Source organism: Micromys minutus (assembly GCF_963924665.1).
Source record: "Micromys minutus genome assembly, chromosome: 1".
NCBI classification, from domain to species: domain Eukaryota; kingdom Metazoa; phylum Chordata; class Mammalia; order Rodentia; family Muridae; genus Micromys; species Micromys minutus.
The window spans coordinates 180353369-180376748 of NC_137969.1; the positions used below are offsets into that span (position 1 = coordinate 180353369).

A 23380-nucleotide genomic window follows, 5' to 3' on the forward strand; every position below is an offset into this window, starting at 1 on the left:
CCGTCACAGAAATCATTGACGAGGAAGAGGAAAAAAAAGATAAGTCTTTTAGTTGTTTTTATGCTATCATAAAAGTATACGGTGATAGGGATAATAAATTCATACATGGAGTAAAAGCAAGCTGTTAATTCGAGAGACTTGGGGAAACCAGTCTCAAGGCTGAACCATATATTGCTTTTCATTTGATATACTAAGAGTATATCTAATTACAGTAAATGCCAGTCAAATTGTCTGAAGACAAAGAAAGAGAAACAGAAAATCTCTACCATTGCATTGATGGCCTTGTTACATGTCCGTTAACATTAATTTTGCCCCACTGAATTTCTAGAAGATGAAAAGTTGTCAAATTTAGTAGTGTAAATGTTTAAACACCAATTAAAAACAGATTCCTTGAGGGAAAGTTTGACATCAGTAGATACAAAATTAATGCAGGCCTCAACACTCAAAGTAGTACATTTAATAAAACATCTAATTAAAATTGAAAATTTCAATTGCTAGAAATGTTTATGCAGAAGTCATCGGATTGAACACTGGGAAATTATCCATTGCTTGGTCCTTCCCACACTTGCAGTCACTTGGAGTGTTTTCTAAGTGTGTCGTCTACACTGTGTTAACCCTGTACTGCTCAGTGGTAGTGCCATATGCTCTTCAGAGACCCAAGGCTGAGCCCTCAATCTCAGCTGCGCATTTTCTTTCAATGCCATGACTATGTTACCTGACTTCTTAAGCTTCTCAGAGCCTCAGCGTGCCATGCTTCTCCCTTCTAGGGACAGCACATGTTTTCTCACACACACTCCCACCCCTTTTACTGCTTCCAGATTTGCTTCCGTCAATTTCGAAAAATCTTCACATGCTCCTAGTTTGGGATGGGCTCATCAGCCATGGCTGCCCTCTCATCTGGAATTGCCCCCTTATGTGGGGTTGGCTCCCTCTTCTGGGATTGCCTCCTCATCTGACAGACTTTAGTGATCCTCGTACACGATATCCTCTCAAAGCCAATTCATTTCCATTGTCCTGGTTTACCCACTGCCAACTGCAACTTTTCCTTCATATACGTTTCCATTTCAAAGGTCCGACTCCATAGTCACAGACACACAAGCCTTCCGTGTCTACTACTCTATCTCTTCCTTCCACCAATCCCTGAAGACAGACCTGCACTTAAGCCCACGGCCTATCACCTCTTGTTCTTTGCTTTGGTGCTGTGTTATCTTCAGGAACTACTTTATCTACCCATCGCTCCTTGCATTAAATCACACATATTTTAATGTGAATTCCTTTGGAATGTTGGATCTTTTAACGACTTATATTATTTTCCTTATTTGTGTGCAACAATATATACACATGTACATGCATGTGCGTGCATATTTATATGTATATATAAATACCTAAATATGTATATTTGTGTGAGTCTAGAAGAGTACTCAGACCCCTGGAACTAGAGTTACAGGCAGTTGTGAGGTGTCAGAATGCGAGGGTGTCAGAAACAAATCTTAGATTGTCTAGAAGAACGGCAAGTTCTCTTACCTACTGAGCCATCACTCCAGACCAGAATTTGTATATGTTTAATCCCAAATACTTGTATAGAACACATCATATTTTAAAAAGAATTGTTTTTGCTCATGTCTGTACTTGACCTCCAACCTTAGAGTAATCCTTACCTTCCTGACACCCCAGCCACTGTGCCTTTCCTTTCCTCCCGCACACCATCTCGTAGACGTCTGAATATTAACATTGCAGGTTAACTTTAAACTGTGGTGTAAACTCATAATGTTCAGTCACTAAAATAATCTCCAGGAATTACTTTAGAATTCTACCCAGAGAATCCTACAGAAAGTTTTTGGTGATTTTCCTGGCTCTTGCCCTTTCTGCTCTAAGTCGCTCATTCTGTACAAATGCATGCTTCCCTAGCATACTGTTTCATACTCCCTGTCCTTAGCTAGCTTCTTTAATCCCTCCTGGAAATCCAGCTGGCTTCACACTGCCTGTCCCCCCCCAATTGGAGCACCCCCCCCCCCCAATGGGGTAGGATCTCCTGATTTCCACACAGTATTTCCCTGATTTCTATCTAAACAACTGCTGACTTTCTTCTTTCTATCCTAAATAAGGCGTTGCTCTGAGATACAGTACAATTGGAAGACTGGCAAGTTGGTGATTGGATTCTGGTCCTAACACCTGCTGAGTATGGCATTTGAACAATTTTTTGGTTTTATAAAGGGTTCTGCTCTTTAGGCTCAGTTCTTTCTGTCCATATATTTTGAATACATATTGATTAATTTGGACATTTCTATCATTGCCTTTTACAGTGCTTCTTTTTTCGTGTGTGTACATACATCTATACATCCATATATCCATACATCCATCCATACATACATGCATATATACATAAACTGAAACACAGCCACACCATCCAGCCCAGGCTGACCAAAGCTGCTGACCGTACTCTCTCTGCTTCGCTAGTACGTGCATTTCATTGCATAAATGCCTTGCCACAGCCACACAGTGTATTTTTCTTTTTTAAATGCAATTTTTAAATCCTTGCAGGTACTTCTGCTCCCGAATCTCACAGCTGTAAAGGAAGCTGAAGCCAGGATGGTTGTAATTTTCTGCTAATATTTCATTTCCATGTTTTCAGAAACACTGTGTTCTTAAACGTTCTCTGCCTTTGCCATTTTAAATGATCTTACTTTTTGTGATATTCAAAAAGAACTGTTTTGTTGTATAGAAGCCTATGCAATTTCAGCTTAGCAGCTACTGAATCAGGGCCCTGCCTCTCAGACTGTTTAGAGCCTGAGTAACAAGTACCTTTGTGGATAAATTGTGGAACCCAGGAAAAGGAATGAGTTTGGAATTAGACTCTAAAAAATAAATGAAACAGGAGTAGTAGAGGAGAGAGGGAGAAGCTTAGCAGGTACAAAGTTGAGTCAGTGCGTAACATTTTAAAAGAAGAAAACTCTTGGAGAAAGAGAGAAAGTAATTGCTTGGATTTGAAAATGTGTGAAATGGTAATTTGTTTTTACACATTAACTATGAAGAGGAGGCAAAGGAAAGAGGGACACCTCCTCCTGTAAAGGGGAAGAGACAAAAGCAGAGAAGAGGGGGCACAAATGACACCTTAACCACGATGACACTGTGGTCAAATGGGCCAGGTGAAGGCACCTGGGTGCTGAAGTTCTGATGTCCTAAACATTTAGACTCAGTGGAAAGGCCTAAAAAGTAACAAAATACTTAGTATAAATTATGTAGTGGCAATATATATTATATATATATATATATGTATATATATATATATGTGATATATATTATATAGCTATTAAAAATAAATGTTTGTTTCTTCAAAATTTTATACCTCTCAATGAGTTACATAATCACTGATACTTTTGTTCACATAACAATACCAGTCCATTGTGTTCAGGTAGGAGACTGAGGTCTTGGCTTACAAATGGACATAACCTGTCAAGGTAAGCTGCCCTACCATTTGTATCCAAGTTATTTCAGCTCCTTCAGATTCTTCTCCTGGCTCTGCTCTCTAAACTTGCTCCGGCTAAAGGAGACACAGGACACCCATGATTTTAAAAATCACAGGAGGTATGAGATTTGATCTGGGAGAATCAACACCAGCTTCCTACCCTGGAACGATCACACTTCCTTCAAAAAAAGAACATAGCTTCAAACCATGGCCTCTATTCTCTGTGCCTGATAAAAACATCTGGGTCTGAGCCATTGCACTAAGTATCCAGGAAGCAGTAGTTAGTATTTACTTCTGTGTAGCCCTTTGGGTTCCTGTGCCCTTAAGTAAGCAGTAGCTAGGATTTTTTTGGCTAGCCTTCCGGGTTCTTGTGTTCTTAGGTACTTCTCTAATTTCAGAATAGGTACAAATGGGACAAGGAGGTTTGTAAGATATCAAGTTGAATTTCCTAACATGTTCACCCCACTACTAGCCAGGCAGCTAAAAAAAATAGGAACTCTTCCATCTGAGACTAGTGAAAACAGCCTTTTCCCCTTCATAAAAAGCAGCATTTCCCCCGCCTGTCACGAGTCCCAGGTCACTAGTAAACACATAAAGTCATTTATGAGTTCTGTAAATTTGTTGAAAAGTCAAGGTTTTGCTGTTCTACGTAGTTTAATTTTCCCAGATGTATTTCCTACATTCATGTCTGAGGGGGAGGAGAGGGGTGTGATCTACTTGATGCCCCCCCCCCGCTCATTTTTGATTATATTTCATTAAAAACTATAGTCTATTAGTTGGCATTTTCCAAACAGACTGCTTGCCTCTAAAAAGAACAGGGCAGGCTTTGGTGTTGCTCAGCTACACCATGACTGACAGACACATTGCTGTTTTTCCCGTTTCATTTCCTGTGTCATGCAGCTGGCGAATGCTTAGCAAAGTTTACTATTGTAACTATTGGTGTTTTCAAAGAAACTGTCTTTCATCAGAATGCAGGAGTATTGATTCTAAACTTAAAAGGAAAAAAAAATTTCCTAGGACCAGCAAGTGTTAGTGTGTGACGGCCCAGGCCTCAATTACCTGCCACCTCAAACACTCGCTTCTTGAAGGAAGTGACAAGATTTCCATCCTTCCGCCTGAGTAAGGGGCTGCTTCTCCTCTCTGCCACTTTCTGTTTTAACCTGGACCGCACCTTCAAGTTGGGCTCTGAGGCTGGGGATTGAGACAAAGAAAATAGATAAAAATTAAAAAATAAAGAGCCAAATGCTCCTGTGTCTAAACGTTACAAAAAAAAAAAAGAGTAATGCCAATCTTCTCCCAGTTCAATATTCTCAAATGAAAAAACCCAAGCATAGAAATAAGCTGTTAACTCTAAATTAATCAAACAGACAAATATAGTAATCATTTCATAAAATAAATTGTCCTTCTCTTAATGTGAATGTGAAAGAGAAGCAAAAATAACTTTTTTACTTAACTTTTATCTAGCACAATTGTAATTGTTAATGGGAGGTTTGATCACTAATTATGGGTAGGTCTGAGTAAGATTTATTATACTCCATTGGCTGGTCTCCTAATTCTCTCAAGACTGAAATTCAATAACTACTAAAACAGAGACTTAATGTGAGGTTGGAGACTCTGACCTGACTCCTGGCGACAAGAAGACACCTCCACAGAGCATAATTTATGTCTAATTCTGACTCCTGAAATATTTCTTTGTCAGTAGATTCTAACCTAAAACTCTGGGAAAACACACCCAACAGGATAATACAACAAAAACTGGTGTCACTGTGAGTAACTTCACATCCACAGAATCCAGTCAGGGCAAAAAAGAAGCTGACCTAGCTGAAATTGAAGATACTTGAAAATACAAATTCCCATTACCCATGTGTGTGCTACTATTTCTTTGGCTATATTATTCCAAGTAGTGAATCTATATGGTAATAATTTAGTATATTTTTAAAGAATTGTGTTTAAAGAATAAAAGCACTGAAAACCATTGTGTAGTAGAAATTTATTGTATGTGTTGTTGAGGATGGTGGAGTGATCATAATGCTGTTCTGTTTCTGATGAAACCATTTTATCATGTTTTCTATGTTGCAAGGCTATCCTGGGTATTTTGTCAATACTAACTTGCTTGTGTTGTTTTTATATTTGAGGAATATATAGATATCAAACATGTATATGGTATAGAATCTATCTGTAATGTTATAGTATTGATGAGCAGGTAAAATTACAGAGGATTGATAAGTTGTCTGAGCTATAGAGGTGATGGGAGGAAGCCCAGGGCTGTATCCAAGCACTGAGACCAAACCTGGACATGCCAGATACTCATCTTTTCCTTAAATAGGATCATCATATAAATTACGAGATAACTTTTATAAAGGGACAATGATTGCCTACATTAGACACAATGATCCTGGAGTTTCTCACCAATAAAATCTTTCCTTTAAAAAGAGTAGCAGTAGATCTCAGAGCACACCCCATTGTAAGACAAAGACACACAAAAGGCAGTTCTCAACTTAAACTGAGAACTACTTCCTTCCTCAGATATAAAAACAACACAAGCTCTTTATTTTTGCGTTGTGTACTTGATATTGTGCCTGAAAGTTTTACGATTAAAGAAACAAAGGATTGTGAGTCCCCCGATCTTTACTACAATTTCACTGTCTCTGTTTTACCTACTCCCTCCAAGAAAACAAAAGACAAAAACAAACTGAGATTGTTCTCTAACAGAGATCTATTCAAAGCTTTCAATGAAGCCTAAGGGATTAGACATTATAAATTGGCTGCCCAGAAGGAACAAAACCACTGACATCACTTTCTGGGGCAGCAGATGGGAGACAGAGGATGCTTATTGGTGCCCTCAGCCTTGTACATCCTGTTTTCTCTTCCTCCTCTATGTCAGTGATCCACGACTTTAGAACTGAATGATCAGTTGGTCCTTTTCCTCCAGCACAGGAATGGCTTCATACTCTTGACATTTGCTGGCTCCACATCCCTTTAATGCTGTTCACTTCCATGTTTAGGAAGATGATGCCATCATTAACATATAGAGGCCATAGGTACTCCCAGTCATCCCATAAGCTTAGGGTTTCCTCAAAGACAAGGAATTATCTAGGCCCAAAGGTCAGTAGTATAAGAACCCCAAGGGGGCAATCAGTAAGTGGGAGCAGTTGGTAACTACACCACAGTGGGATGAGTAAACACACAATAAGAACTATGAGAAACAATGAAAGAGAGCGTGAAAAGGTTGAGCTGGAAAGGGGGAGTGATCAAGGATTGAGAAGTGCTAATAGAGAGTACTGATAATTAATTTATCCTTGGAAATTATTTCTTAAAAGTTGTAAATCTATTAATATACTTTTCTAAGTTTGTTGACAGGACATAACTATGTATATTTAAAGGGTAGAGTATGATGATTTTGAGCCTTTATATATTGTGTACTGATCAATTCAGAAAGATCCAGTTATCCTTTATCTCAAACATATGATTTCTTTGGGGGTGAGATCATTCAAATTTCTCTCTGCCAGTTATTTTGTATTACACAATACAACACTGTTAATTATAAGCACTATTTATGTAGCAGAACACCAACAAATATCTCTGCGACCATGTTGTAACTTTTTATCCATTACCCCATCCTCCTCTGTCCTCCAGAGCCTCTGGTAACACAGATTCCACTGTCTTTCCTACTATGTAAGAGTCCAAAATTTGCACAGGAGTAATTGTGCAAGTACTACTGATATTTATATTAGAAGTAAGCCTAACCAACTTCTTTTGAATGGTCAATCTCCATACACACACACACACACACACACACACACACACACACACACACACGAAAAACCGAAACATAAACTTGTATTTGAAAAATTTGCAGTATAAATTTTTGTAGGAAAAGCAAAACCCTATGTAACGATTCTAGCAAATGCTTCTGTATAGATTTCAGTGATTTAAATCACCAGAGGCAGTAGAATGTCAGTGATGAGGATGAAGATGTAATGACAGACTGTCCTCAGCAGCCACACCAATGTTCACACAATGGGACTAACAGCTGGGCAAGAGGAGCAATGGCCAAGTTTCTGTTCTTACAGTTGCTTTCATTTTCTGTTCTCTGATCTCTGTGAAGGCTGGAGTTGCCCATGTTCCTGCCTAACCCATCCTCACGGTTCAAAGGGAGATGAGTATTTAAGAGAAGACTAGTTGCACTAATCACCTTTTCATCTCTCCCCTCCAACTACCATCCACATTTCAATTCATCTGCCCCCCCAAAATGCCGAGGTTTTAGTTTATGTGCTACCTGAATGTGTGTGTTTACTCACTTGAAAACCTTACCCCAGAAATTATGTGTAAGGTCCTGGGTTGAAAAGGTAGGAACATTAGCAGAACAGACCCTAGGAGTTTTTCTTATCTCATTTCAAAGAAGAAAGAGCAAAGTCAGCACACAGGTCTGAATAATGTTTCAGGAGTAAAAGGTGTTTTACATCATTATCCCCCCCCTCCTCCTTTTCTTGATGATGTAGCATGTGCTCAGGGAGACCGTGGATGAGAATCAAGTCAGGATCTGGGTAGTAAGCTGACTACTACAAGCACAGTTAACAGGTCAGAAATCCTAGGCCCAGCATCAGGGTGCAGGCTGGGAAATGGTAATAAGTAGCATGTGGCAGGGCTTCAAGGAAGACGCATGGACAATCATGATTTGCATTTGTACATATCCATACAGACCCATGCAGAATCCTGTGGAAGTGTACAGGCCTCTGACACAGGCAGGCACAAATCCAACTCCAGTGCTGACCCTTTCATGTGCTAACTCTAATCATGCGAGGGTAGAAATCTCAGCAAACTATTAAATCATCTGTGAAAGAGCAGTAACTGTATTATTCATTACCTCTCATGGCAAGAGACTGAGAGCGAGTTCTCTCTGAATGTCACATGTGGCTTATCGAAGACTAAGGAAAGCATACTAAAATAAAACATAACCAATAATATAAAAATGTTAGAAGAAAATTGTGTCTGGTAGACACAAGCTTAGCACACTATCTATTAAAACAATAAAAGGCATAATTCTTTTCTAAACTTTTATTATAATTTAAAGTATTTTTATTAAAAACTGACCTCATATTTTCTTTGATTTTTTTCAAAGTATAAATTCTACTCATTAGTCTGCCCATGAGTACCTACTGTATGTATTCTGTCTTAATTACGATTAAAAACTAAAATATCATCATATTTTCTGTATATAGATAGTATGCCTGCATGTTTATCTGTATATCAAAGAGACAGGCCCATAGAGATTAGAGGAAGAAACTAGAGTGTTAGATGATTGTGAGCCATCAGGGAGGTGCTAGAATTAAATCTAAATACTCTGGAAGAATAGTCAGCATTATTATCTGTTGACCTACCTATCCAGCCCTACCCCTAATTAATGTTTAATCCTGGGTAATATATGTTCTTTACACTAATAATTTTGTCATAAATATTCAGTATCACACATCATGGAATACATAAGATCTCCATTAGGAATGATCATAAGAACAAAGGGACAACTGAGTTAAAAAAAAATATCCTGAAATGGCCACTTCATATAACCAGGCAAGACTCCCAGTTGAGAATAAGACAGCAACCTACCCACAATATCTTGAACCCCAAATGTATACTGCAGGGACAAAGACAGAGCAGAGTAGGAGGGAATGGCCAACCAATGACTGGCCCAAACTGAGACCCATCCTATGAGCAAGGACCAATACCTGAAACTATCAAAGAGAGTATGTTGTGCTTACAGATAGAAGCCTAGCAACTGTCCTGGGAGAGGCTTCACCCAACAGCCAATGGAAACAGATGGAGCTTGGGGAATCCTGAAGAAGAGTTGGGGAAAAGATTGAGAAACCCAATGAAGACAGGGACTCCACAGGAAGACTATCAGACTCAACTAACCTGACTATTGGGGGCTCCAAGAGATGGAATCACCCACCAAAAAGTGAGTGTGGGCAGAACCTAGGCCCTCTGCACAAATGTAGCAGATGTGCAGCTTGGTGTTAAAGCCCCAACAACTGGAGTGGGATCTGTCCCAGAATCTGTGGATCTACTTCTCTTTACTGGGCTGCCTTGTGCATCCTCAGTGGGAGAAGATGTGCCTAATCCTTCTGTGATTTTATGTGCTATGAGGGATGATATTTGGGGTGAGGGGGCTTTTCCTTCTCAGCAAAGTGTCTGAGGGAATGGGGGCAGGATCTGTGTGAGAAGATACTAGGAGGATGGGGGGACTGATATTGGAATGTAAAGTGGATAAATAAATATGCAGATAATTTCTAAAACTATTTGAAACTATTAATTAGAATGATTATTAATCAAGAATAAGCACTAGATTACCTAACATTTTACAATATTAATGAGTCTTTGTTTTAGAATTTCAAGGAGTTAGGGCACCTGCCATGAAGTTTATCTCCAAGATCACAGGAGAAAGCCAACCCTCAAATACCAACTTCTGACCTTTCTATAGCATGATTCATTCTTCCATGTTACACTGGGCATCTGTCAGCTCAGACACGTCATGTTTCCCTTTTAGAGTTTTTTCTTGCTGTTCTTTGCCTATATGCTGTCTTAGGAAGTGAGGGTTGTAGCACTCTGTAACTTGAAATAGGACAGTCTATCGTCTGTTTATTCTATGTTTTCTATAGGGATTATGCTTCCTGGGTGACTCCTGCTCAAGTCACCCTTCTCACTTATTCTTGTGTTGTAAACAATTCATCAAGATATACCACCATTATGAAAGACATTAGAGAGGTTCAAGATATTCTAATCTAATCAATCAAAAAAAAAAAAAAAAAAAAAAAAAAAAAGTGAGATCCTCAGGAATGGTGGCCCAATCGGTCCAATCTTGTAATCCTAGTACTTGGGAGACACTGGATGGAACTAGAGAACAGCCTAAGGCTACATAAAGAAAGACCTGATTTAAAAGAAAAACTGATGCAGACTACTTAATTAAAAGGTGTATAGTTAGATAAACATATGAATCCTTCAAAGTAGTATTCAGTATATGCAATAGGAGCATTACAACTTGTAACTGTCTTGGCTGGTATAATATGTACCTTTAATGTTACAAATCAGAGTTTCTACAGTATGATATTATTTCTAATCATAGTCACTTAAAATAGAAAATTCATAAATATAATTCTTTAAAAATCATTTGAAATTCTGCAACACATCTTTCTGTCCTCTCATTACAAATATGCTAATAATGTCTGCTTTTAAACAGATAAATATTCCTTTTCAAAATTGGTAAACATTACTCACTAACATAATTTATGGTTGATCTTCTGAAGTGCTCATCATATAATATGTATTACTTTTTCCTGATTATGCAAACCATCTGTGTTTTGGATGTTGAAGACTAATTAACATACTCCAATAACATATATCTTTTGTGTTTTACATGTCAAAATTATGAAAATGAGAATCAAATCATGTACATGATTGTGTTTATATAATAATATATTTGTGTCCTAAGAACTTACATGTTTTTAAAAAAACACTTGCGTTTACTTTACTTTTCACTTAAAAGTCTGACATATGTTCATGTTGCTCATATATAACAATAAAGAATTTGCCTACAACTTAGATTATCTATAAAATGTGAATGATGCAGTGATACTTGCTATACTTTTTTATATGAAGAATAACAATAAAAAGGGGAGACTACATATTCAGTAGGAAGGCAGCTGGGTGAACCTGTCATAACTAAGGGTGTCAATAGCTGTCAATAGTAAAGGGTAAATTAAGACAAAGATGGATTTAAGGTTGGTAGGAGATTCTCCTGGCTCCACACAGACCCACAGTTGTCGTACAGGTTTTCTCTACAGGTGTAAAAGAAAACCAGTTCATGTCAGATTTCTTTTCTTGAGAAAAGTAAGATTGATCACTTTGGCTCTCACTTTGGTGGAGTCTACATCAGAAACTGTTGGCAAGATTCAGAAGCTAGAAGATGCTGGAAAAGATGACAACTGGGAGATTCCACACAGGTACACAGCCCTGCTGACACATGATGTTAGCCCAGTATGACTAATTCCACATTTTGACATGAAGAACTCTTAGATAATAGATGTGTTTCTTTTCTTACCACTTCAGTTTATAGAAATCTATTAGTATAATCATGTCCATCATAACTCAATAAAACACTGGAGAAATCATTGACATAATATTTATTTTTAGAAGAGATAATTTTGTTTAGCAGAGAATTATGTAGATATTCAGCATGCTTTGCCTTTCTAAGTCAATGGGGGTTGGGAAGTCAATTGGGGTTTGGAGGAAGACTCCATACTTCTTCACAGGGGTTTCCCATGAGAGGAGAGGCTGTGTTATCACCAGACAAATATGCCAGAGTGATAACATGGTTTTAACCAGAACACATGAAGAAGAATGATGTGATCCTCTCCTTAAATGCTCATTGAGCATTTGTTCTATGCAAAGTTTATCCTGGGATTATAGAAGGAAAAATGAAGACTGAAAAAAGTAATTGGTTCTTAAAGAAAAAAAAAACAAGTGAAAGAAAAACTAAGAACCTGGACAAGAGTAGAGGACAAAGTGGAGCCAACTGTGAGTGCAGTGGTCAAGCTTTTATGGTTTAAGCAGGAGAAGTAAATGAATAAAATCTGGAGAAGAAAGTGTTGGGGGCCAAGATGGGCCAACTTCAAACCTGTTAAGGACAAATATCTTAGAATGATCTACCAGGGTTCCACCAAAGGCATGAAGTCTAAAACTGTGGATAATATCTTAATGATGAATATCAGAAAACAGTATGGACCCCGAGTTCCATTCCAAAGCAGAAAACAAACTCGTTCAAAATTGTTATTGGTGTCTACAGTTGTGGATTCAGACCAGAGATTGGTTTAAAGGGAAAGAAATTGAGACTGCCTTTGTCTTGCTCAGTCTTTAATTTTAGGTTTAAAAGTTAGGCTAACCACCATGTGAAACACAAACTGGATAAGATAAGAAGACAGTCGTGAGGACTGTTCAGAACACCACAGAACATGTGGTAGAGGGCTTGTGAGAGCCAGAGATCAGGAACTACTGCTGCCTCTATGGGAACTTTAATCTAGCAACATGGCTGCTCTGACAAGGAATCACATCTGAAGACCTTCTACATCTGTGTGATCTCACTGCAATGAAGATGCCACAGATCCTTAATACCTCTGGCTGGAATATAGGCACGGGCTTGGTACATACCTTTAATCACTAACAATGAAGGTAAAGTAGAGTAAAGCAGCTATTTGAAAGTGCAGTCTAATTGAGTGACAGTGACAAATCAGGGAAAGATTTAATAGTCAGACATAGGATCAGCGATAGGATATAACCAATTCTCAAGAGAATAGCACAGGAAAGAGGTTACTTAAGAAGGCATCACACTTGGGCATGAGCACGTGCACTACACACACACACACACACACACACACACACACACAAATAGGGAGACACACACACACACACAGAGAGAGAGAGAGAGAGAGAGAGAGAAAGAGAGAGAGGGAGGGAGGGAGGGAGGGGGATAGAGAGAGAGAGAGAGAGAGAGAGAGAGAGAGAGAGAGAGAGAGAGAGAGGGAGGGAGGAAGGGAGGGGGATAGAAAGAGAGAGAGAGAGAGAGAGAGAGAGAGAGAGAGAGAGAGAGAGAGAGAGAGAAGAGAAAGAGAGAGAGAGGAAGGGAGGGAGGGAGGGAGGGAGGGAGGGAGGGGGATAGAGAGAGAGAGAGAGAGAGGGAAGGAGGAAGGGAGGGGGTAGAAAGAGAGAGAGAGAGAGAGAGAGAGAGAGAGAGAGAGAGAGAGAGAGAGAGAGAGAGAGAGAGAGAGAGAGAGAGAGAGAGGTGGGGGGAAGCTTTACTGGGATGATTTTATAGAGTCAAGTTTCAGGTGAAGGCACAACCAACCCGAGAAAGAGAAGGAGACATAAACTAGAACAGACTGCCAGGGTTAGTTTGAGGCCACAAAAGCAACTCAGTGAGAAGTAGATAGAAGCCAGTTTTAATCAGTCAGCTCAAAGGGAGGTTTGAGCCAGAACAATCATCAAGAGTTCAGAGAGAGTTAGAAAGGGTGATGTTACTTAGCACTAAGCCTCTAAGATGACAATTACATGTGTCAAATAAAAGTTACTTTTGAAGTTGTTTATTAGTGTTTTATCGACATTCATGGACCCATAGCAGTAGTTACCTGCTTAAGACACACACACACACACACACAAACACACACACACACACACACACACACACACACACACACACAAAATTAAACCAGACAACATTCCAGAATGAATGAGGTGGGGGTGGGGTGGGGGTAATATGGAGATACTGGTAGTTGATGGTATGAGAAGAGGGAAACTTATTTGTTTCTGTTTTTTATTTTCGACTTTTCGGTTGTTGTCATTTCACTGTGGCTTATGGTAAGGTGCCCATGCTCCGGTGGACAGTCCCATGCTCTTGTCATTCATGTGCATATGTAACACCAACTGGATTTAGTTGGTTTAAAGAGGATAAAATTACATAAAGCTAGGAGGGGATATCCTGGGGGTCAGGAGGAGGGTCATGGGGAGGATGCAATCAAAATACATTGTACACAGTCATAAAATTCTCATGTAAATAAAGACCATAAGGAAAATTAAAGAACTGTCAGAGAGAAGGGTGGAATTGTAGGCACCTCTGTTTTATAGGCTTCCTCTGTGAGAGATGAGTCGGTAAAAACACGGAAGGAAGAGAATTAGATTGTAAGGCAGACATACAGGGTCAGTGAAGTCAGAGACTCAGGGAGAGAGAGAGAGAAGCAGAAAATGCCTAAAACAAAATGCCTAACATCATCAACTACCTAAGGAACTTCTCTGGAATAGTGCTGAATAACCCTTACTCAGAATGGACTCATGCAGGCAACAGTGAAACAACTCCAGGTTTGATACCAAAGGCAAGAAGACAAATGTTACATTTTTCTTCTAATTTTCATTCAGCTTTTCTTTTTTGTTATCATTTTTATTGGATATTCACTGTATTTACATTTCAAATGTTATTTAATTTCCCCCCACATTCATTACACTTCCCCCTCCTTTTGTTTCCATGAAGATGCTTCCACTCCCAACTACCCACTCCACCTCAGCACCTTGGAATTAGCCTACACTGGGAAAACATGCCTTCACTGGAACAAAGGCCTCTCCTTCCATTGATGCCAGACACTGCTATCCTCTGCTACATATGCCATCGGTCTCTCCATGTTTACACATTGGTTGGTGTTTTAGTCCTTGGGAGCTCTTGGGGGTTGGGTAGTTGGTTGATAAGGTTGTTCTTCCCATGGGGTTGCAACCCCTTTCAGCTCCTTCAGTCCTTCTTTATGAGTGGTTTTAAAAATGGTACTAAAGAGAAGGTTTGGACAATGCTCACACTTATTAAGGCAATGGTCAAGTAAAGCCTCTTAGAATCAGACCCTGAGCAAACAGGAACTAAAGACTCTTTATCCAATGTATGTTCTTGACAGAAGCATAGCTTCTGGTTGAGCCCAGTGCTAAATGAAAAGTTTGCTTTCATTTCCCTGGTCTCCTGCTGTATTCAGGAAATATTTGAATAGGTGAATTATGAAACTATTCTATTTGAGTAGGTTGAGTTAGAAGATCGATTGGTAATAAAATTCTCATTTCCATTTCCCCTCTAATTATATATAAAAGATATGTAACATCTTGGACTATGCATTTCAATATGATTCTTACAATACAGTTGAACAACACTTTCTAACCAGTTTAAAGTCTCAACCTGTAACATGGGAAAATTTCAAACTCACAAGCTCATTGTGCATAACAACTTTCTGTACTTAGTCTTTTAGATAGACAGAGGGTGTGGGGTTGAGACCTAATAAACAGTCACGATGTTTCAAAAGGCCCCCTTCTCTTACTAAAATGGGTATTTTTTTCTGTAATCTCTGATGATTCCTCTCTTGTATGCCCTGAATAGGATTGCCCAATTCTAAAACAGACTCCATGTACTTTATAGGAAACTTATAATGCTACCATGCCACCTCTGTATTTCCAGCATGTTATTTCTTGTCCTGCATTCTGCAGCACAGGTTTTCAACACTGGGTCCTATATTGTATTTGCTTTCTTAATTTGGATCCCTGCACATTAGCCTAATTGTGCAGACCACCCCTAATGTCTATCCTTTTCTAGAGTGCTTATGAAATCATTTGTGTGTGTGTGTGTGTGTGTATGTATGTATGTGTGTGTGTGTGTGTGTGTGTTTGCAATAAGTAGTCATATCATTTCTTCAAAAAAGCAAATTGTATTAGAGCAATAAATCCTAAGAGAAGTCATTTTCCCTGCATGTATTAGTAACCAGAATGGGAACATAGCATCTGTCTTCATATCAGATTTTGAAAATAAACTTTTGTAGATAGAAACTTCAATCTCACATATTTTGTCCCTGTTTTGCTTTTGGAGTACCTCATATCATGACACAGAGGAAAAACTTAGCTTGTATATACATCTATGGCAAACAAGTTTGAATAATCCAACTGTAAGTGAAAATGTTTTATTTTTAGAATAGTTTATTTTAAAAAAATAAATATTTAGATATATAAAGAACATATCAATTTGTGGCTTTAAATAATTTCCTTCCAATAGAAAATATCTGCCTCGGCTGCCATTCAGTGATAAGTACAAATGTACAAGCTATTTTAAAGAAGTTAGAACATTTTGTACAACTGCACTAAAGTTAGTTTGCAAATGGCATGTGTTAAATGACTTTGACTTTCTGCTTTTAGTATAATGAATATAATACAGTCCTTCCCTTTACAATGATACTAAGTAGCTAATATTAATAATAATAAAAAAGCCCAAAGACTGAGAGGCTGGAATGAGAAGAGGCACTTGGTATTCAAGCCTGCACTGTAACTGCAGCTCCAGTACAGAAAGTGCAGACTGAATTGAGGCACTGCATTAAGGACAGACATTCCAGCTGTCCCTGTGACTGTAAGCCAGCAACTAACAAGGAGATACATGTGTGGGATTACTTTATGGAGACATTAAGCTATGTAGGTAGGATGCTTAGAATACTATGTAACACAAAGAGAGAAAATGACTCTATTCCTAGTGTATAAGTGAATCTTTCCATTAACCCACATTATTCTCTTCAAAGGGTTTTTTTGATGTAACTGAATATCACATCAGCAGAAGATGGCACTTTCCTGCTTGTTGGTATTTCATGATGTGGAGAAACGCAGTGCTTGAAGGTAAAACACCATCATAATCATGGTGCTTCCTGTTCCTCTTGACAGTATGAGATCTTCATTATCCAACCACAGTTTACATCAGGACAGTAACAGAGTGTGTCACAGAAGAATACAGTATTGTTTCACAAGTAACACACAACTGCAAAATGAAGACCTTAAGGGACTAAATTATATTTATAACATCGAAGAACTAAATAAAACCTGTGTTTTACTCTGGTTCGAGGTTTTGTTGTGCAGTAGTTGTTCATTTATAAAATTGCTTTCAAAATAGCACAGCTGCATCGCATAACAATGATGCTGTCTGCATTGTTGAGAGCCCAACTCTGGCCACTGGAGACATGACACTAAGAGGAGCAACAATGTGTTTGGGAATAACCTAGTGGGTAAGAGGAAATGAACATGCTGAACTGTGGACTCCGGCACTCTTACTGGGGGTAGGAAAGGAGGGTGAACCACAGGATGTTATATGTGAGTCCTGGTACTTAGGGATTTTGTATTTGATCAGTGGGGAGGCAATGGAGATCTGAAGAAACCCACTGAGGAAAAGCACAACGTCTGTAGAAAACTTCATACAAAATTTTGAATAGGAGAGTTGCCAGGCTCATAACTGCCCATTAGAAGGAAGAATGCTGGCCGGCCTTTCACTTTTACATAACTGAGAACCATATAAACTCTACCCAGGCATCTGGAGAGAATGGGCAGCTATTCCACTTGACACTCTTGATGTGATCTTTTTTTTTTTATTGTAAGAGAGGCTGATTCTGGGTTGTTCATGAGCCAGGATGTCCAAGTGAGATAGTCCTTAGAAATTTTCAGAAAAACTCAGTAATAATGTTTGCTTTTGTGTTCTTAAGGTGTAAAGCAGAAAGCCTGGGCCTCAGAGGTCTTCTTGTCCGAATAGAGACAGTACTGTTATGTATGCAAGAAGGCCTGAAGAACCAGAAGAGGCCTCACTATGTCTAGTAACATTTGAATACAATGGCTTCATAACATCATGTGAGAGTCCAAACACAAAATGTGCAATTAAGTAACTAGACTCCCATTTGAGCCAAATTAATTTTTGTTTTATTTTTTAGCTTTGACTATTATAAATTCTGTTTAGAGGTTATTTATGGGATGACTTAATTTGCAGTGTGTCCAAACTTAGTGAAAACACCTTGATATGATGCTTAGGATGGTCTGTATGAGATGACAGGTTTTCTATGTGATAGTTTTGTCACAGCTTTGCCTGCCTTGACCAATACCTGTGCTGTGTTAAAGGACAGTCACTAGCTACAACGAACTATTTAAAGTAACTGAAAGTTCTCAAAATATTCAATTCCAGATAATGCTAGTTCCATTTCCAGTTATCCAGTGCCAAATGGCCATATGTATTTAGAGGCTACTGAACTTGACAATAATAGATACAGAATGTCTCCAAGACCATTAAAAATTCTACTGGGAAGTATGGAGCCGAACTATTCTTAAGGAGCCAGATATCTTAATGACAGCTTCAGAATTCCAAAAACACTCCAAAATTCTCTGTGACTATTATTTGTATGTGTGAGAGATATTTTAACATATACACAACAATACATTCAAAGCAAAGTGACACACATTTTATATCTGAAAAAATGCAAACATCTCAGTATCTTCTCTTAGCTATGTTTTCAAGGGGATTAGACCTTTGTCTTCACCCAAGAATGGTGTCAACCTTGAGATATGAAGTAGCTTTTCATAAGAAGGAAGGCTCTTAGGATGAATAGCCAGTCAGTCAGCCTGGCAGGGTTCTTCCGCATGTGTCTCATTGGAAAAATGACAAGCTCCTCACTGGCAAACTCTTCTGCTATAAAACTCGGCCTTAGCAGTGGACTCAGCACAAAGAACTTCTCAAGGAATTAAGGTATAACAAGCACACTCTTCAGGAGTATTTTCTTTGTTTTTCTTTGTTTCTTTTGTTTTGTTTGTTTTTCCAGACAGGGTTTCTGTATGTAAAAGAGACCTAATTGTCCTAGACTCTATTTGAAGACTAGGCTGTCCTTGAACTCAGAGATACACCCACCTCTGCCTCCAGAGTGCTAGCCTTAAAGATGCATGCCACCATATCCCATTATAAAAGCCATCAAATTAGGAAGAAAAAGATAAAAACAATCTGATAGCTACTGACTTGTATTAAAAGAAAATCATAGCAGCCTATGAGCATCACACCAAGAGATCAAGAACATAAGAGTTATGGATGAAAGCAGGCTATCCTGCACAGAGACAGATAGAAAAGACTATAGCATGATAATCTGACTAAAAATGGAAGACAAGTCACAAAGGAGCAGAGTAATGTATAACAGAAGAGGCAGGGTGACCTGGAGAAAGACAAGGGCCCTTGATGAAAAACTACCTATGCATTAACAAGCTGTGGTTATGTGCTCTATTAAAATACTAGGAGAGAAGCCATTTAGACATATAAATGGTAACTTCAGTCTACATGGTCAGATACTCTGCCATGGGACAGACTTTTCTTTTAAAGGAATCAGAGAGCTGGAAAAAAATATAACGAAAACAGCACCATAAATATTTTATCTTTTCTATAGTCACTAGCTATGTCTAATGATAAATAAGTGAATACATTGTGTGGAATATTTCTGCAGGGTTCCAAGTTCTATAGTTGTGAATTTTACCAATTAGGATTTAAAAAAAAATCTTTCTGACTTTACAACAGATGGCCAAATATTTTAAGAGTCTTAATTATTATATTTTGCCAATTTTTCTATTCCAATCTTATCTAATATGTCCTGCCTTCTTATAATTGTGCATTTTATGGGTAATAAAAATATTTCATTTGATATTACAAGAGTGAATATGAGATAAGATTAAGCAACAATAGTCATTTTATTTACCCATGATGTTTTCAAGTAATTAAAATTTTCTTATCATAAACTTCACAAAAAAATCATAAATTTCCTCTTATAATACCATCAGTCCATTCTCATTAGATGAGAAATCTATAATTTAAAATGCTTGAATGGTCAACAAAATGACGTTCATTGACAAGGTTAAGAAAAGAAATGGCATCCAAATTCCTTTAAATTCTGTCATGGTATTAACAAGTCCTTTCAGGAATGTGACACTATCATAGTGGCCAATTCTGTAGTCCTGGGATTGCCATATGTCAGGCACCGTTCATGGGACTGGCATGCAGGACTTTTATTGCTCATCAAGAAAATATGTTCCATAATGTATTCTAGAAAAAAACTGAAGAGAGAATGTATGGAGACTATACAGGTCCAAGGTAAGCAAATTTCTTGGTCATATTCGTATGATGGCAAGCCATATTATTTTTATATCTTGTCTTTCTAGACTGTACTGGCTTTTATCCACTAGTTTCCCCTTCAAGGAAGTTTCTTGGCTTAGGCTTTCAACTTTTTATAAGGCTGATTAATTATCCCACAGTTCACAATTGGTACTTACCTTAAGCTGTAATTACCTACCATACTAATTGCATATACATTTAGTAAAACCAGTTCCTCATTTATTGACCTATGAATTTTAATTCATTGTAGTCATGCAATCTAAATAATCATACTAAATCTTTGGATGACATAGTCTTAGGAACATTATTTTCTACTATGATCAGTGTGATTTTAAAGTGACTGTTTATATATTATAAAGTTATATTCTTCATTTATCCCAGGCAATATTGCTACTCAAAATTGATTAAATATTATAGGACCTTGTACCATAATAATTAACAATATGAATCAAATATTAAATGTAGTTGCCTGTATCAATAAATTTTATTTTCAAAGTACCAAGATTTCTGACTATTGAATATTCAAAAATTGCTTTCATTTTTCTGACCTTATCAGGAGGTTATAGGTTGATTAATACCAGGAAAACATAACAAATGTAGTCCTTATAATTTCCAAATGTAGTCTGATTCATCCTCTGTTCCACAATAATTAACCACACTTCTTTTTTAATGTAACAACTATGGTTATCCTATTGATTCCATTAAAAAAGAGTAAGTGCTACATAAACGGGGCACAGAATAAAAACCATCTGCCTCTTACCACTGTATCGGGATTGCTGTACAGAAAGATGGGGTTAGAAACAATGGACCTGGAAGACAGAGGCTATTTAAGAATCAACTCTTAGTGGAATCTCAAGACAGCAGCGCTTTGGAAGTGGATAAGGCTGGAACCAGTGAAAACTGAACTCTCTGGCAAACACAGTTTCTGCAAATTGTTTTTAAAAGTAGCCAGTTCCAGCTTAATAACACAAATGTTCATACCAAAACCATAAAGATAGAACTTTTATTTTCTATTCTCTCTTTTCTGCCTTCAATAAAATTACAAAAGAAGAAAAAAAGAAAAAGAAAACCACAACTTGAAAAGTGAACAAAAAGTACTAGCTTAGACTCAGAGGGACCACGTTTTTGAATCACTGGAGATTTAACAACTACAAGTAATTAATGCGTTCAAGTCTTGAAGAAGCTGAGAATACCTCAGAGCAGAGCTGATGGTTTCTTTAGCCAGAAACATGGAAAACACTAAGAAGGAAGGAAGGGGGAAATGTTGGGTAGTCAGATGGCTCAGCAGGTGAGGGTGCTGGCACTCACGCCTAAATGAAAGACTGGACTTTCCAAGACCCACATGGTGGAAGGAGAAAACTAACTCCTGCAATTTGTCCTCTGACCTTTACACGTGTGCACATGTTCGTTCAGGCTTACACATGCATCCACACAGAGGGACATAAATGAATCAAACATAATATTGTCTTCAAAAAATAAGTCCTAAATATACAAATCCCAGGGACAAGCAGGGTGTCACGGGTGAGCTCATCAGGAGGCAGGGCAATGCAGAAGAGAATGAACCTGCTGCATGTGGATGGCAGCACTATTTCCACAACGAAACAGAAATCTTTCCATTTATGGGGCAATAAAAAGTTCCAGGCATCTATATGAAGGAAGGTACAGAAAGATTGCAAGAACCAAGGTAGCAGACCTTTTTAAGAACTCAGTTTTCAAGGCACAGCAGGGTGGATACACATGTGATCTCTCTGAGATAAAGCCTTCTAGCACAAGGCATGTACAAGCTCAAGGTGGACAAAACCCTCAAGGAAGGAGCAGAAATGGGCAGAGTTCCATTAATAGTTGCAAATAAAAGTGAAAATAATACATGCTGAATGAGGGAGACACTGTCTCTTCAATGGAATGACAGTGGTATGCCCATCATACTCCAGAGCATGCCCAAGCTGAGGAACAGACAACATAAGTCTCAAACCAGGGCTTTTAATAGATTCTGTGAGAGAGCACAAGGGCAAGAAAGTTAGATAGTGAGTGGTAAAATAAGTGTGTGTGTGTGTGTGTGTGTGTGTGTGTGTGTGAGAGAGAGAGAGAGAGAGAGAGAGAGAGAGAGAGAGAGAGAGAGAGACAGACAGAGACAGAGAGACACAGAGAGTCAGAGAGAGACAGACAGACAGACAGAGAAAGAGACAGAGACAGAGAGAGAATACACTAAAATGATGCTGGGAGGAAGGTCTTATCTGGGAGGGGGTGGAGTTGGAATGGGAAAGAATACAAAAATGTGCTCTATGAAATTCTCAAAGAACATTAGCAAAACAAAATAAAAGCAAGCAAGTAAACAAACAAAAACAGCAAAAAGAAATGAGAAGAGCAAGAAAGATGCTAAAATATCAGTTTTCTTTAAGTACTGATCAGATCACATTTTGTCCTCTAACTTGACATGCATGAGTACATTGTAAAGCAGTTTTAGAAACCAAACACAGAGAACTTGCCACCAAGAGACTGAGATTATTAATGACACAGCTCTTTGTGGTGGTAATTTATTTTCTGGAGCTGTTATAAGAAAGTAAGAGGGACCTGTGTATTTCATGAAGTATGTAAATGTAAATATTGGGGGCTGGAGTTGTCAAGAATACTTACTGCTGTTCCAGAGGTTCTGAGTTCAATTCCTAGTAACCACATGGTAGCTCACCACCATCTGTAATGGGATCCCATGCCCTCTTCTAAAACAGTGTACTCACATAAATAAATAAAAATAAATTATATAGGAAAATAAAGAATACAAAATTTAAAAGACGTAATTATCACTAACATTGTTATGGATTTTAAAAGATGGGTGATAGTTTCTGTTCCTTTCTTGACAAACCTTGATAGGCAAATATGGCACGCACTTGCAAAATACTGAATCTAAACAAATACATTATACATCTTAACATTAACTCAAAATAGATTATATTTCTAAATGTAAGGAATAATATCATAAAATTTCTAAGAAGACAATATAGATGCACATGTGTTTAACAAGACTTTTTAATACAATGCTAAAAGCATTGTGTTTGAGAAAACATACGGCTAAGCTTAACTTTGTTAAAAGGGGTGTTTTGTGTAATGAACCAGCCAACAAAGGAGTAGGGCCCACCTTGTGGGGAAAAAATAACCCAGCAGAATGCTTAGAATTTGGCTCAGTTAAGTTGAAAACATCTTCACACAAAATTCTGTTGCTCTGTTAGCAAACACCCAAACTTAGAAGCAAGCAAATGGCTTAGCAGGCAAATTGGTGCATAAATTGTGGTTCATGAATACAAAGGAATATTATTCACTGATAATATTTTATAAGATTCAACTCATGAAAAGAAAGAATAATATTAAATATAATGCTATGGTGACTTGGTTGTCAACTTAAGTGCATATGG

General features: G+C 38.1%; 1 protein-coding gene across 1 annotated transcript in view; it reads right to left on the reverse strand.

The window, feature by feature from the left end:
* HDAC9 (histone deacetylase 9) overlaps positions 1-23380 on the reverse strand; it is a gene marked incomplete at its 3' end in the record, with an annotated part of 448608 nt that overhangs the window by 327838 nt on the left and 97390 nt on the right. The window contains exon 7 of the mRNA XM_080912023.1: positions 4526-4657. Coding sequence (XP_080768149.1) covers positions 4526-4657 — 132 coding nt within the window. The remainder of the gene's footprint in view (positions 1-4525; positions 4658-23380) is intronic.